The sequence below is a fragment of the Panthera leo genome, chromosome C1, assembly GCF_018350215.1.
Source record: "Panthera leo isolate Ple1 chromosome C1, P.leo_Ple1_pat1.1, whole genome shotgun sequence".
Taxonomy (NCBI): domain Eukaryota; kingdom Metazoa; phylum Chordata; class Mammalia; order Carnivora; family Felidae; genus Panthera; species Panthera leo.
In genome coordinates, this window is record NC_056686.1 from 45,370,575 (window position 1) to 45,386,542 (window position 15,968).

At 48.3% G+C, this 15,968-nt stretch overlaps 1 protein-coding gene across 2 annotated transcripts in view; it reads right to left on the minus strand.

Moving 5' to 3' along the window:
- Nucleotides 1–2,657: 2,657 nt before the first annotated feature.
- PLPP3 (phospholipid phosphatase 3) overlaps nucleotides 2,658–15,968 on the minus strand; it is an 85,679-nt gene continuing 72,368 nt past the window's right edge. For both annotated transcript variants that reach the window (XM_042951729.1, XM_042951730.1), the window contains one exon: nucleotides 2,658–4,607. In XM_042951729.1, the coding sequence (XP_042807663.1) occupies nucleotides 4,482–4,607 (126 nt within the window). In that variant the 3' untranslated portion in view covers nucleotides 2,658–4,481. The remainder of the gene's footprint in view (nucleotides 4,608–15,968) is intronic.

Genomic DNA, 15,968 nt, shown 5'->3' on the forward strand with positions numbered 1-15,968 from the left:
CTGTTAAAGGCATGATTATCATCATTGGAAGGATTCTTGCAGAAGCTAGCATCTTTTTCGGGATTGGATGTTCTAGAAAGGACGCTTACATGAGGTGAGAAGAGGGTCCACATGGAGGGTGTCAGTCTTTCTGATTCATTCCATTTAAGTTCCCAGGACACTTTATACAGGGCCCTCCTCCCCCATCCTACTGCCATAATTATTTACCTACTCATTTGTCTCTTGTCCTAGACCTGCATTTGGCAGACTCTTCATTCGTTCTGTTGGGGTCAGGGAGGGATACAAACAGGCTTTGGCCCAAGGTAGCTCTTAGGGAAACCAGCCTCAGATAGGACATCTCCCTCTGCCTACACCTCATGGCTTCCTCTACTTTCTTCATAACAGCTTAATTCGTGATTACATATTTGTGTGATTATTTGATATTTTACATTCTCCTCTAGCCTATAAACTCCTTAAAACTGAGATCCTGTCCCTTTTATCCACTATCCTACCTTATGTGTTTACTGGTGCTCAGTACACTGTAGGGAATTAATACTAGTCAACAAATAATTGAAATGGGTTGGATCTGAATCCCAGAGGTGCCCCATACTATGGCATGGCTCCATCTTCCCTTAAGTCTCCAGGAAATGGGGTTATTTCTTCTTGAGACCAGTTGAGTCTGTCAAGTGCTACTGGAAAGGTGTGATAGAAAGGCTAGAGGATTAGCAGTACAGGGGTTTGGTCTCCTGGTCCCTCCTCTAATTTGCCTTCTCCCCCCCAGCAAGTTATTTTGTCTATCTGGACCTTTGTTCCTCTGGATTGGAAGGGAAAATCTGGACTCTGACCTTGAGGGTCTCCCTAGCTGCATACTGGGGCCCAAAGGTACATTTCTGCCTGCAGGAAAATGCTGAGAAAGTGCTGAGCTAGTGTCAGGGCCTGAGCAGGCTTATCTAGAAGTGAAGAGCAGACTGATTTGGGGGGGGGGGGGGGGGGGGGCTTTATTCCCCTATGCCCTGAAACCAAATGAAGTTTTGCCTCCTTGGATTTTCAAAGTGCTTGGAATCCACGGCTTTTTTCCTCCCATTTTCTCTTTTGAACAGGAATGTCTGTAACTGTTATTATTATTATTTTTTTTTACATTTATTTATTTTTGAGACAGAGAGGGACAGAGCATGAATGGGGGAGGGTCAGAGAGAGAGGGAGACACAGAATCTGAAACAGGCTCCAGGCTCTGAGCTGTCAGCACAGAGCCCGATGCGGGGCTCGAACTCACGGACCATGAGATCATGACCTGAGCCGAAGTCGGTCGCCCAACCGACTGAGCCACCCAGGCGCCCCTGTAACTGTTATTCTACGCCTGTCCCATCGCTGAATTTTGGGGAGCAGCTGACTTGTGTTATGCATTCACAGTTGGAGAGCAATTATGCCTCAGGATGGACTAAACCCAGAACCCCATCCTTACCTGACTTCGATGATTTAGTTTAGATGATGAGATTTGAGACTCTGGAGTCAAGATTTAGTTAAGACTTCGGATTTGAGTTGATGCTGTAATGGGTGGAGACTTTGGGGGAGGTTCGGATCTGGTGAATCTATTTTGCATATGGGCTGGATGGGAATCTTTGAGGCCTAGAGGGTGAACTGTGGTGGGCAGTCTGACCACCCTGCAAGACGTCCGTGTACTAATCCCTGGGTTCTATGCATATGCTCTGTGACATGGCAAAAGGGAATTAAGGTAGCAGATGGAATGAAGGTTGCTAATCGGCTGACCTTAACACAGGTAGAGCATCCTGGATAAGAGAGGTGGGTCCATCTAATCAGCAGGGCCCTAAATGTGGAAGACGTGGCAGAAGTAGAGACCCAGAGACCGCAGAATGGAAAGGACCTGGTCCAGTACTGCTGGCTTTGCAGATGGAGAAAGAGGGCCACAAACCAAGGGATGCAGATGGCCTCTAGAAGCTGGAAAAGACCAGGAAACAGCTTCTTCCCCCGAGCCTCCAAAACTATCAGATAGTAAATCTGTGCCGTTTTAAGCTACTGTGTTACTGGTAACTTGTTATAGCAGCAATAGGCAATGGACACAAGTCTTGGCCGGCAATTTACTCTTCCAGGATCTCAGACAGGTCGTTCCATCTTTGGGCTCCTTCGCATTCCTCAGTTCTCAAAGTAAGAACTGCCAGAAGGATCAGCAGTGACAAACAGGCAGACGTGCCTGGCACACAGGTGCTCAACGGGTGTGACATGTCCAGCTCCCCCTCTTCTTCCAGGCTGGGGAGACACCGGGAGAGAAAGCAAGGGCCAAGTGCCATTCTCTGGGGAGTGCCCTCCACCCTCCTTCTTTTGATACGTAAAGAGCTCCCTTGGGAGCTCCCCAAACACACCTTATCAGGAGCCCTGCTTCTTATCTGCCTTTGGGGGACCCACTAGCTCCTCCCTCCTTGACAAACCCCTTTAGAATACAGAAGCTCTTTAGAGCCTGAGACACAGCAGAGCCAGAGTCTGGCTGGGCAAACAGGCTTTCAGAGATGAAAGAGCAGCTGAGGCAGCTACGGCCACCGTATTTCCCCCTGGAAGGATCAGGAAGTGGTGCCCCGAGGTGAAGCCAGCCCACTGAAAGAGCTCAGATGGCCTGCGAGCCCCCTCCCTCCTGCCACACACCCGAGACAAACACCCCTCACACATTTCAGGATTCCAGCCCCTTCCTTAGTTGGGTTATGAGCTTTTATTTAAAAAGCACATTTAATACAAGTGTAGTTTCGCAGATACAAGTTTTCACTTTGTATTCTACAAAAGTCTTTGAATATTATTCTCTTTACAAAATGGAACCTTACAAAAATACTGACACTTTAATGTTTTTATACAGTTTTCTCTAGTTATTTCTTTCGTTGTAAAACAATGTCTACCACAGAACTACGATATTTTAGTTATTAAAAAAAAAAAAATTAACTCCATGCTTTTTTAAGCAGCTAATGTAAATAACACAGGTCGAGACAGTTTATAAATCATAGTGGATGTAGCTAAAATTGTTTCAGAAATAATATCTTACATAGTTAACTTTTAATGTTTTATACATTATTTATATAATATTTATATATAAAAATCATAGCTTGCTAGAAGTGGAAATGAAAAGGACGGCTTCTGGAGTAAGGATGTACATGTGCTTGATCCATGTGGTTACATTTAGCCCTTTGAAAGGTTTGCACCCGCGATCTGAAAGCATTTCTTCCTTCCTCCTTTCCTCGAAGGTTCAGTAGAAAGGATCCCTGTCTACTGCCCCGCGTGGGACCTTGCTTGGAAGGACACTTACGGAGAGAGGATGAGGAAAAACTCTACGGAGATTTAACCCATGTGTTCTGCCCAGCAGAACCTACCAAGAACTGCCCTAGAGATCAACCCCAAGACAATAGTGCTTTACACAGCTTCGCAAGAGCAGCCCCCGCAGAGACGCTCGTCCGCTCCGAGATCTGGAAGGGCCGCCTCTCAGGCACGAGACCATCTGCTGCTCTGGCTCATTCTGACTCTGAGTAGCCAAAAGGTTGGTGAGTTTTTCATTCTTGCCCATTCGCTCCCACGTCTCTTGTACGTAAGGCTGCTTCCCGTCAGCCGACGGCAGAGCACGCCTTTGCTGGGGTCGGGACCCTCCCGGGAGACCCCGGGGGGCACACAGCAAGGACTTCCGGGGAGAAAGCAGTGACCGAAGCTAACTGTTACCAAGAGTGTGAAGGTGCCGAGTGACTGGTGAACACAACAGGGGCATCCCGCTGCTGACGTCCCGCATCACACAATGATGCGGCCAGAGAAGACAAAGGAGGGCCAGCACCCTCTATCGCTTTTGAAATTGTGCTATTTGTGAAACTCACTCATCCACAAAGAGTCTCCTAATCGCTAAAGTGAGGGGCTGTGGCTGCTGGCCTGGGGGCCGGGGGAGGGAGGGAGAAAGGCCTCAGGACTGGGAATCCAGATTCGGGATCGCGTGGCCTGACTTAGCACACCTGCTCTGCCCTTATATTGAACAAAACAAAACCAACCTTCCTGAACCAAAGTCACAGCACAGATCAGAGTGGTGTGGACAGAGAGACACGAGACAGGAGCCCGCCCAATGGCTGTTTTCTTGATTCAGTGCTACTTCTAGCATTGTGTGCTACAATGTGAATTTGATCTTTTCTCACAGGCCTGGGGTTCCTCGGGTCACAAGCGTGACTGGCAGACCCTACTCAAATCATTTTAGTGTCTGTTCCAGAACAAGCCCGTGTTCACTAGAACATGAACACTTAGACCAATTGCACATCCAGGATTTCGGCACTTGGTGTTAGTTTGCTGTTGTTTCCACATAGGTGAATGCTACCTATTTTGGAAGGCCACAAAATAAGACTTTTTTTTTTCCTTTTTAAAATCAGTTGGGCAAAAAGTTTTTCCCTACATTCTACTGTCTGATGAGATTGGAGAGCAGCAAGAGCTTGCTGTCAGCAGTCATTTTATAAAACAGCTCAGGAGGTGGGCAGCACCTACACCATGTTGTGGTGATTGTTCCTGTCAATAATGTCCACAGGCGAAAGGATTTCCTTCCGGAGAGCAGGGGGAGGCAGGGAGAGTGTCGTCTTAGTCTTGAAGAGGTCGGACACAAAGAAAACCTAGAAGCACAAAATCAGACATTGAAATTAATAACTGACACCTGGGGCCTGGGGACAGGCAAAGGGAAGGTCATAGAAGCACAGACTTTGGGAAAAAGGGACCCCCAAACCATAGATCTTTGACTAGGGAAGGATCCTACGGAGATTATATATATATATACACCAACTTGTGTTATACAGGTAGGGAAACTGAAGCCCAGAGAAGGACAGTGACATGTCCCAGGATGCACAGCCATGGGGGGAGTAGAATTCTGTTCTCTGGACTCTCAGTCCAGTGCTTCCTACCAAAAATGCTACTTCCCTATTTCTCAAGGAAAATGAACAGCAGTGAAAAATACATTCCTACATAAGGAAGCAAGTCATAATTAGTCATGCTCATTAATCTACGATACTTTCCCTTTCCTCACAAAGAAATCTAGGGTGTAACCACAAGAGATCAGCCAACATGAATTCCTATCAGCAGGAGTGGAGAAGGAAGCCGTTGTGACCACGTTTTCCTGAAAGTCCGGATCTCAACAATTTGATGGGGGTGCAGAAGCCAGGGTTTTGTGGCTGAGGGAGTCAGCAGCTAACCCGGAGGAGAGGTCAATGCAATCTCCTATCGCTCCTTCCCAAAGTCCTTCCCATTTGTGAGCACAAGACCCCACCGGGTCTTAACAATCACTGAGGAACATTTACAGACACCCAACTTGCAAAGGTACGGGGATGGCTGAGGCATAGCTCCTGTCCCAATTAGCTTACGAGGACAGATTCAAGAGCCTGATGAGTTAGTGGAGTAAGGAAAATTTATGCTTTGTATTACATGGCAAAATAAATACACAGACATCCACTTGAGCCATTCAGCAATAGGAGTTTGTATTGCGTAACCATAAGAGGCGGCTATCAGTCATGTCATTTAATAGGAAACACAGGGCAGATTTTTGAAATGGAGACTAGAGCACCTCCAAATTCCCTATGCCTAGCCAACTTTCTGGATTGGAAAGTCCTTGCCCTGCCACAGGTCATGCGCTCACTAACAATGATGGCACTGTGACTTCGTTCTCGACACAGTAGAGGCTAAAAAGTTACTTTTCAAATTTTTTTGAGAGAGAGAGTATGAGCTGGGGAGAGGGGCAGAGGGAGAGAGAGAGACAATCCCAAGCAAGCATGCTCAGTGTGGAGCCAGATGTGGGGCTCAATACCCTGATCCGTGGATCATGCATCAAGGGTCCATGGATCACCCCTTGGATCACCTATCGAACCAACTTCCATGATGTCCTTTCTATAGTCAGACAGAGCATCAACCAAGTGCCACAGAAAGCACAGCCAGAAACTGGTGGTGCTGGTTACTCAGGAGATCAAGGGACCAGGAGAGGAACAGGAAATAGAGACTTATCAGCCGCTACAAAACCCTGACAGCTTTTTAAAAAAAAAAAAAAAAGAATTTTTTTTTTTTAATGTTTATTTACTTTTGAGACAATGTGAGAGACAGAGTGCAAGCAGCGGAGGGGCAGACAGAGGGAGACACAGAATCTGAAGCGGGCTCCAGGCTCTGAGCTGTCAGCACAGAGCCCGACTCGGGGCTCGAACTCAACGAACCGTGAGATCATGACCTGAGCTGAAGTCGGACGCTTAACCGACTGAGCCACTCAGGCGCCCCAACCCTGACATCTTTTGAATTTTGTACCCATTCTATACATCGCCTACTCAAAGGTTTAATTATTATTTGTTTGTAAAAAAGTAATAAATAAGAAAAGATGGCTGGGATGTTTCTGTGCTACTATCAGAAAGTGAAATGTTGCCAAGAAATGTTAACATTTTAATAACATTTACAGCCCCGGCGCTATAGAATGTACCATTTTGCAAAGAAAAAAAATTAAACCTTCTGTCCCTTTCTTTTCCAAGGAGGTGTGAACAGTGAGAACTCCTGGCTCCTAGTCCGGGCCAAACCCGAGAACCAGGAAAGGAAAGATGTGTACCCAACCCTGCCAGGAGGTTCGAGGCCCCCTGGCTGGGAATCCTTTACATGTGGTCACAGAAGGAGCTTGCAAGTGCTTCCCGTATAAGGAAGCACTAACGACCGTGACTGAAGTTAAATGTGGAAATAATTACACTTTTCAACTCTTCTCTGACAGGTGCAGAGCCAATATCCCCATCTCCACCTGGAAACTACCCTCGGCTTCCTCCTTTACTTGGTTTTGGAAGAAGGCTTCAATCTAGCCCTCCGAGGCGGACTCTCAACTGCACTTCTTCCTGCCCAGCTGCCGGTGGCACCAAATGAGGGCTCTCACTGCTCCCATCTCTTAGAGATCTTTCTCCCAGCTTCAGCCCACCTGCTGAAGGCAAACATAGCAAGGGGATGAACCCCCAGCCCCCAATAAACATCTTCCCTCCGAGAATCTGACACCACCTTAATCTACTGGCTTATTTCCCAGTTTAATTTTCTGAGCTCATTATCTACCGCATATTAGGGTTTCCGTTTCCCAGCTGCGAGACAGGGATAATATGGACGTTAAAGGCAAGAATGTAGAGGCCGCCTGGGTGGCTCAGTCGGTTAATCGTCCGACTTCGGCTCAGGTCATGATCTCGTGGCTCGTGAGCTTGAGACCCCATGTTGGGCTCTGTGCTAATGGCACAGAGCCTGCTTGGGATCCTGCTTCTCTCCCTCTCCCTCTCCCTCTCCCTCTCTCCTCCTCCCCTGCTCACTCTCTTTCTCTTTCTCTCTCAAAATAAATAAATAAACCTAAAAAAAATTCTTGTTGAATTTCTTTTTTTTTTTTTTAATATGAAATTTATTGTCAAACTGGTTTCCATACAACACCCAGTTGAATTTCTAAACTCCTCTCTACTGGAAGCAAGCACGCTGGCCTTGGGTCTTATCGGCACATGCAAATCCCCCAACCTTCTGGGGAACCACACGCTCGCACACTGCATGTACGTGGCCAGGCGGCAAGATGAAAAGTTGAGTCAGGTCCAGCAGAACCCCCCTTTAAAAGCTGCATTTCGCTTTCAGCGTGGCTTGAGCTTACACAAACACTTTTTTGGGATCATGAAACTCGATCCTGTCAAGACTCAAACAGGGCTCAGTCTTCCCAACGCTTGAACAGCAGAGCACAAAAAGGACTAGCAGAAGTGAAAACCTTGCCCCGAGCAGTTCCATTTCCTGCAGAAGGTGCTCTCTACCCAAAAAGAAAACCCAGAGGCCCAGACGGGGAAGGGTCTATACAAATTAGGTAGCTATCTTATGTCCAGGGAACCACTCCCAGCCCACAGCCCTACTTCCACAGATCTCTGCTGTGAGAAGAGAGCAACATTAGATAATAAACACAGTGTCAGTGAGCCAGAAATCTATACCCTAAGCACCAAGAAAAGCTCTTGTTTAAACTGCCCTGAGCATTTGCTTTCAATTCCATCTCTCCGATTCTTTGAATTTTATAAAGTGCTTTTTTTGAAAAATGCAACCAGTAACGCGTATTGAACATCTGCTCTGTGCCAAGCCCTGAGATTATAAAGATAAATATACCTAAGAGCCCTTTGCCCTCCCAAGCTCACAGGGCAATGGGGGGGAGAGATCCAAGCAAACAGATAGTTACTATACAGTGTTTTAAAGATCATGATAGAGGGAAGCCAGGGGGGTTGAAGAATCATGGAACCCACACTGAAGGGAAGGGTGGGGGGCTTTATAAAGAAGGCTTCCCCCAAAGGAGGTATATTTGAGCTTAGCTCAGTAGGAGTTAGCCAGGTGGCGAACGCCAGGAATGTTGTTCTAGGCAGAGGAGCAGTGCGTGCAAAGGCACGGGAGTGAGAGAGAACAGCACGTTCAGGAGCTGCAGGAAACTCAGCATGGCTACGGCCACACGGTCAATAAGGCTGCAGAGGAGACAGCCAGATCCTGAGAAGGCTCCTAGGACACGTTAAGGAACTCGGACCTCATCCTCTTGGCTTCAGGAGCCACTGGTCAAGGCTGTAGCAGAGAAGCAGCCTGTTGAGAAGGCTGTTACCTAAAGATGCAGAAGGAGTCAGAAAAGGAATGGAGAACCTGAAGGCAAGGGCACCAAGTCAGGACCTGCAGAGTCCAGAAGACGGGTCCCGCGCTACAACCAAGCCGTGAAGACGCAGAAGAGATGAGCTTCTGGAATGTGGAGAGCAGACTGCAGTTGATAAGAATTGACGGGGGTTGGTGTGGACGTGTGGAGGTGGATACGCGTGCAGGAAAAAGGCGATGCTTTCCTTCCTAGTTGCGCGTCTCACTCTAGAAATCTTTGCTCTTGTTCCCCCCCCAAACTCTTGCGGCGGGGGTAACCACGCCAGGGGAAAAAAATTCTAGCTCCGCTTTCATCTGCCTTCTAACATTTGGGGTCCCTCTGACAGCACCTTGGGGAAGCAGGTGTGGCCTTCTTCTGAGTTAGAATGGCCAGGCCATTCTGGGACCCGAGTGTGCAAGATGCCCTGACGTACCCAAGCCCTCAGGAGAGTGGAGTCCTTCGACCAAGAGCAAGACTCCACACAAACGAGGCAAGTCCAGGCTGAGGAATCCCATTCGTTACAAAGAGGAGGTAAGAAGCGTACAGGGAGCCACCATCCCCAGCGCACCACTGTGTCATCACCTCCCCCTCCCCGTCCAGCACATGCAGCACTGGCAACGAGCTTTGCCCACAAGGGCAAGACAGACTTGTCTTCAAATCCAGCCTCTGCCATTTTCGGTAAAATACCCAAATGAGGGACACAGTACCCACCTCGGAGGGTCACTCTAAGGATGTGACGTAACAGAAGGCACAAGTGTTGACAGCGTGGTTAATAAACCATAAATAAATAAATAAATAAATAAATAAATAAATAAATGTTAATAAATGGGAGCCATGGCCACTGGCTCATGCGTCCAGTGCCTACCTACACAACGTCACTTCTCCTTCCCCGCCCCTTGTGCGGTCACTTCTCCTTCCCCGCCCCTTGTGTGGGAAGACAAGAAACAAGAGAAGGAACTAGAAGAAAGGAAAAGGAGGGGGGGTTGCAGGGAAGACGGATGATGAAGAATATAAATAAGCCAAAAGGTAAAAGTCGAGCCAGACAGGAAGATCATACGCAGGTAGGAGTTTTCCACAGGACAGATAGAATCTGATCTCCAAGTCCTATAATTTCCGAGGCTATTTTGGGGAATGAGTCAGCACAATCAAGAAGGAAGATGCCTCTGATGTCTTGCTGTCAGCACTCACTGGCCCCAGAGATGCCAGCCCCCCGGAGCAGAGAGGCCCTTCTGGGGTACGGCCTGGCTGGAGCTCAGCAAGGACCAAGCCGGCCAGAAACAAGAAGGCCGGTCGGTAGCAAGGTTTCCACTCCCACTTGCCTGCGAATGGCCACGTCGGCAACTTCTGAGGGTCACTTCGTTAATCTACCCTCGGTTGTGACAACAAACGTGTTCTTTAAATGTTTCTGGAGTCCTTGAGTGTTTCAATTCCTGAGAATGTGGAAGTTAGCTCCCTGAAAATAGGAATCACCTCCTCATACATCAAGGATTTTTATAAGCCCCTGTTGAGCTTAGATGCCAGCCCAGAGCAGCTAAATATTAAAGGAGAAGAATGTTAGAACCTTAACAACCAGAAGAACACGGAGGGTTGTCTATTCTGGTATTTCTCCAAATGTAATCCTCAGATCATCTGTTTCAGAATCAGCTGGCTGCCTCTTGAAAAAGCAGATTCCTAGGCCCACCCTGGCCTACGGGAAGTGTAGGGTTTTAACAAACCCTATTTTAGTCTGTTATGCAGACTAAAGTTAGGAGAACCGCCAATGGGCACCCTATGAATGGGCTCAAATGCTAGATCTGCCATTTTAATGGCTGAAGGTCTTACACATCTTGTAATTGCTTTGAAAGCAGCTCCTGTATCTGTACACTGGGTTTCGGGATACCTGCCCGGAGCTGCCTGTATTTTCTCTTTGCTATCCACACTCAACGTTTTTTAAGTTTATTTATCTATTTATCTTGAGAGAGACAGTGTGAGCAGAGGAAGGGGCTGAGAGGGGGACTCCCAAGGAGGCTTCATGCTGTCAGTGGAGAGCCTGATGCGGGGCTCGATCTCATGAACGTTGAGATCACGACCTGAGCCCAAACCAAGAGTTGGACACTCAACCAACTCAGCCACCCAGGCACCCCTACCCACACTCAACTTGTAATGACCTTCTGTCTTAGCACTGGGCACAGGCTTTAAGGAGTAATGCTATGCCACGTTTCCACTTTAGACTGTGAGCTACTCAAATGCATGAAGGACTCAGAGCCCAGCTGTGGCCCTCAACAAATTCTACTCCACCCCCACGGGAGGATACAGTCCATGAGCTGGTCTTTTTCTTTTTAACATTTTCTTTTCAAGTAATCTCTACGCCCAGCACAGGGCTCGAACCTACAACCCCGAGATCAAGAGTCTCACACTCCACCCACTGAGCCAGCCAGGCACCCCTGTGCTGTTCCTTTTCGTAGACATCCCCATGCCTTGGCCTCAGGATTTCCTTTTGGCATCCTGCTCTACCATAATAAACAATCTCCTGGATTAAGGAATCATTTTCTTTGCAGGAGAAAGCCTTGGGACCCGGCTCACCCTCGTGCCCCAAGTATAATAAGGGCTGTCTAAAGAAAAGCCATCTTTGGCAGCCCTGTCTTTTGACTAAATGAGAGCTACCCAGTTGCAATCATCACTTTTTGACCTCAGAAAAGGACTTCCAGTGGCTTTTGGCACTGGGGACTTGCCAGCATCTCATCTGAATGGTTTCCTGGTATATCTGAGAGGAACTTGATGGGGTGGAAACGGTCACAGAAAAGACTTGCATCAGGCAGCAGGATCTGGTACCAAAATTGCTCCTGCTGTGTGTGACCTCAGACTAAGTCACACTCTTGTTGGGACTTGAATTTATACCAAATGAAGAGGTTTATAACTTCAGATGATAGATGGTCTCTGTATGTGTGTGCAAGCATTATTTAAAAATTCACCTTCCCATAGCTGTCAGGCTTCAGTGGGAGAATTCTCGTGAAAACACCTCCTACTGATGTAGGGCTACTCAAATCCTACCTCAGTTATCATCATTCATGACCATCACTGCTACTGAGGGTCATGGATGAAGTTAGTCTCACAAAAACAAGGTGTGTTTGGAACAGCGGAGGAGAGTTGGGGGCAATTCTGGAGGAGAACAGGGATCTGTGCCTGCCTAGGACCTTTCCAAGAAGGCGCTTCTAGGCTATGGCAAAGGAGGGTTTCTGGGAAGGCGGGGGGGGGGGGGGGGGGGGGGGGGGTGGCGGCACAGCACCAACAGCTCAGCTAGTGGGGAGCTACATCTAGCAAGATCTGGGCTTCCGGAACATGATGCTCAAGGATGACAGAGGCTGGGAAAAGCAGGGGCCCTGCTTCCAGAAGTCCTACATTTTGAAGCCTTCAAGGATCAGAAGACACACTGTGTTCCCATTGTTCTCACCCATCCCCATGTCTCTGCAACATTCTTTCTTCATGAAATGCCTTTCCTTCTCTTTCATAGCTCATAAAAAAATGTCCACTCATCAAGGTTCCATCTCCTCTAGGAATTCTTTCTAGCCTTCCAACACCCTCAGAATGAACTATCCCCTCTCTTGTGCCCCCCATTGTCCCTACTACATCAGTGTTTTTCAAACCTCATGTCACAAGTCCTGAGAAAGTTACAAAATCCATTTACTGGGTGGTCACTACCAGCATTTGTTTTTTTTTTTGTTTTGTTTTGTTTTGTTTTTGGATACACTACCAGCATTTTTAAAGGTTGAATGAAAAATATTAGACTGTATCACACACAGTAAGGGTAAGTCTTATTTTGGGAAATTTTCCAGTTATGTGTGAGTGCTTCTATTGGGTTATAATGGAAAACATACTTCTTTTACAGTTTATTTATTTATTGAGAGAGAGAGAGAATGAGAAAGAATATTCCAAGCAGACTCAGTGCTTCTTGCACAGAGTCCAATGAGGGCTCTATCTCAAGAACCATGAGATCATGACCTGAGCCGAAATCCAGGGTCAGAAGCCTAACCAAGCAAGCCACGCAGGCACCCTGGAAAATGAATTTATTATTACGGATCGTGGTCAAGTCTGGGGAAGCTCCTGCATTAAAACTCTTCAAGGGCCAACTCTTTTTAGCTCCAAATCTTTAAAACAAAGTATAGTACTTCCTCCACGATACACATTCAGTTGATGTGTTGCATGTGGCAAGCACAAGCATCTTTTATTCATTGATTCCACAATCCAAAGAGAGTGGGATGTTATTATCATCCCCACACCCCACTATGGGGAAAGGTGGCTGAGAAGAAGTGACATGCCCATATGCCTAATTAGCAGGTGGCTAGTGGGATTCCCTTTGGAGTCTCTGACTCATCACTCATTCATCTCAGCAGTGGAATGAGAAACGAGATTTTCGAAGGACACTGAAGATGGTGGAGGATCCAGTCATCATCTGTTGGGGCCACAGTTTGTCTCCAGACCTTGCTCCCTTCTCTTTCCCACATCACGGTCCTGACACCCCTACCCTCCTCAGAGTGGGGGCCCTGAGGAGGCAAGGTCAGCCCCAGGGCCTACTGGGCAAAGAGCTAGACTTCTGAATGGCCAGAAAAGACTTGCAAGGTCATTTCATCCATATTCCTGTGCCCAGACAACAGTGCGATCAATCCAATGGGAATAGATGGGAATCTTCCATTAGAGAAGGAAGAGATCTCACAAATTCATGGCATAGACCAAGCATGTTTGGAGTTCATGGTTTTAGTCCTGTGAGAGAGAACTGTGAGCCAGGATCTGGTCCCAACTCTGCCACTGTGTGTCCTTGGGTGTGCCACACCCTCTCTGCATCCATTTCCTCTCAAGGGGGTATCATCACCAAGTTCTTAACACTTGTGTTCTTGCTGGTCTCTTCTCCCAAGGTCACCGCACTGGGGCAGAGACAAAGAACGCCCTCTCCCTTCCCTACATCCTGGAGGAAGACAGCAGCACACAAAAGAGCGACTGCTAGCTGAGCTACACCCCCGGGGAAGAGGAAAACCAGGAAAGACTCTGCTGTGTGTTTATGACATTCAAAAACAGCTGCTTCCTCTGCTGCACCCACAGCAATGGCGGCCTGGCCCTGCCCTGACCCCTCCCAGGGCCCCATCGTTTGCCATCTGCTAGAGGGTCAGGGAAGAGGTGACCAGATAGGCAAGTTGTCACCAGACAGGAAATGAACTGATGTTTGTCGCTTCGTCGGAGTCCCTGGGTTACTCTAGGGGGTGAGTCCAGCTGTAGGGCTCATATCTTGGTAGGGCTGACTGTGTGTGTGTGTGTAGGCAGGAGGGGCACTGCGAAGGTCAGTATGTGGCTGTGTTTGCATTGGCTTGCCTGACTGTGTGTTTCTGTGGTTCTGATCGGAAAAAGGATGGATGTCTACGTGTCTGGGTACTGCTGGGTCTGTCCATGCGCCTCTGGGTCTCTCTACCTCCAGCCACACGTGTAAAGACATACATCAGTGCGCAGGCCTATCTGACCCCGTGTGCCCGTGTCTTCGTGTTCAGTCCGTGATGCCACATAGATTTTCTGTTTGTGGTGAGTGCCATCAGCTTCCCTCTCTGGAAAGGTTCAACTAGCAAGCAGTGGGGTAGGAAATCGGATCTGCTCTTGCTTGACACGTGGTTTCTGTCTAGACACATGTGCTTGCTGTGCAGGACTTACTCTCAGAAGACCTGAGTAAGAGTGCTAAGCTGTCACGGCCTGTTGCCCAAGGCTCTGCAGTGACTCAGCCAACGTTCTAGGGTGATGCAAGGCACCCACTGGGACTTAAAAATAAGTCCCAGTCCCCCAAAAGAGGCCATCTTCGTGGGCACTGCAGGAAGACGGTTCCATCTGCGAAGGCAGGTAGTTTACTCACTACAAAGTCGGCCGTGCCTCTCAATCTCTGTGGGAGAACGTCCCGGAGCTATCACGCCTCCAAGGTCCATTCACAGGATGAGAAAACTAGGCTCAGAGGGGAAGTGTCTCGCCTGAGGTTACAAGTTCACTCATCACATGCCCTCTTTAACCAAGGCTAATCAAGCACCCCTTGTGCCAGCCACTGTATAAGGCCTGAGGATGACAAAGAGCTGGAAGGTGAAGCCACAGGATTCTGCTAAGGCACTGGCAGCCTGGTTCAGGAGGCAGACATTTGAGCAGGCAACTTCAACAAAGCCAGGCTGAAGGCCACAGCAGGAAAACCATGAAAAGGGCCACGGGAACAGGAGGAGAAAGTTAGACAATTCTGTCTTCGAGGAAGATGGCGGGAAACGTGTGGTAGACTAAACAACGGTGCCCCAAAGATGCCTGTGTCCTAATCCCTACAACCTGCTAATATGTTACCCTCCATGGCCAAACGGACTTTGCAGATGGGATGAAGTTGAAGACCTGGAAATGGGGAGATTTCCCTGGATCACCGGGCGGACTCCAGGGAATCTCCCGAGCCCTCCTAAGAGGGAGGCAAGAGAGTCAGAATCACAGGGGGAGATGTAGTGACAGAAGCAGAGGCCAGAGAGAAGGAAAGAAAGACCTGGAGAGGGAGGAAGGGGCCATGGGCTAAAGAACGCAGGCAGCCTCCAGAAGGAACGCAGCCCGCCAACACCTTGATCTTAGCCCAGTGAGACCTATTTTGTAATTCCAAACTCGAGAACTGCCAGAAAATAAATCTGTGTGGTCTGTGCTGTTCCGCCTCGGGTTAACTCTGGTTGGCCTTCAGCCCCAGTGACCATCCTTCCTTGCCAAGTGCAGAGGGCAAAGCTTTCAAGTCAGGGAGCACCTGAGAGCAGCCATCGACCATGGGTAAAGGATCTGGAATGGTGCCAGCACAGAGTAGGGGCTTAGTAAATGCTCATACCAACTTCCTCTCCTCAGCTACAGTCAGCCAGAGTCAAACAGGACAAAAGTCAGACCTCTCATTTCCCTTGTTGAAAATAAACCCTGGTCCTCCCAGATACTGTCTCATTGTGCATGGAGAGTGCTATAGGATATGAAAGAGGCAGGCTACAAAGCATCTCTGCACCTTTTTAAACTGGGGGTGCAGGAGACCCTAACTAGGACAGCAGCACACGGAAGAAAACACAGCAGCAGGCCAGTGGGCCGGGCGCCTGCCAAGAGCACGGCTCAGAAGGCCACAGTCGGCAAAGGGTTACCCTCTCGAGCAAACACCCGTCCCCTGCTGTCACTTCACATTAAAGCATCAGAGACTGAGCTGGCTGGTGACCGATGCTCTCATTTAACCGTTTGCTCCCCCAATTTCTCTCCCTTCTGACCTTGACTGAAAAAAAAAAAAAAAAAGGAAGAAAGAAAGTGATGAACAAAGCCGTCAAAAGAGGCAAGTCCTTAGGCCAGGATTCTCCTGCCAAAACTGACA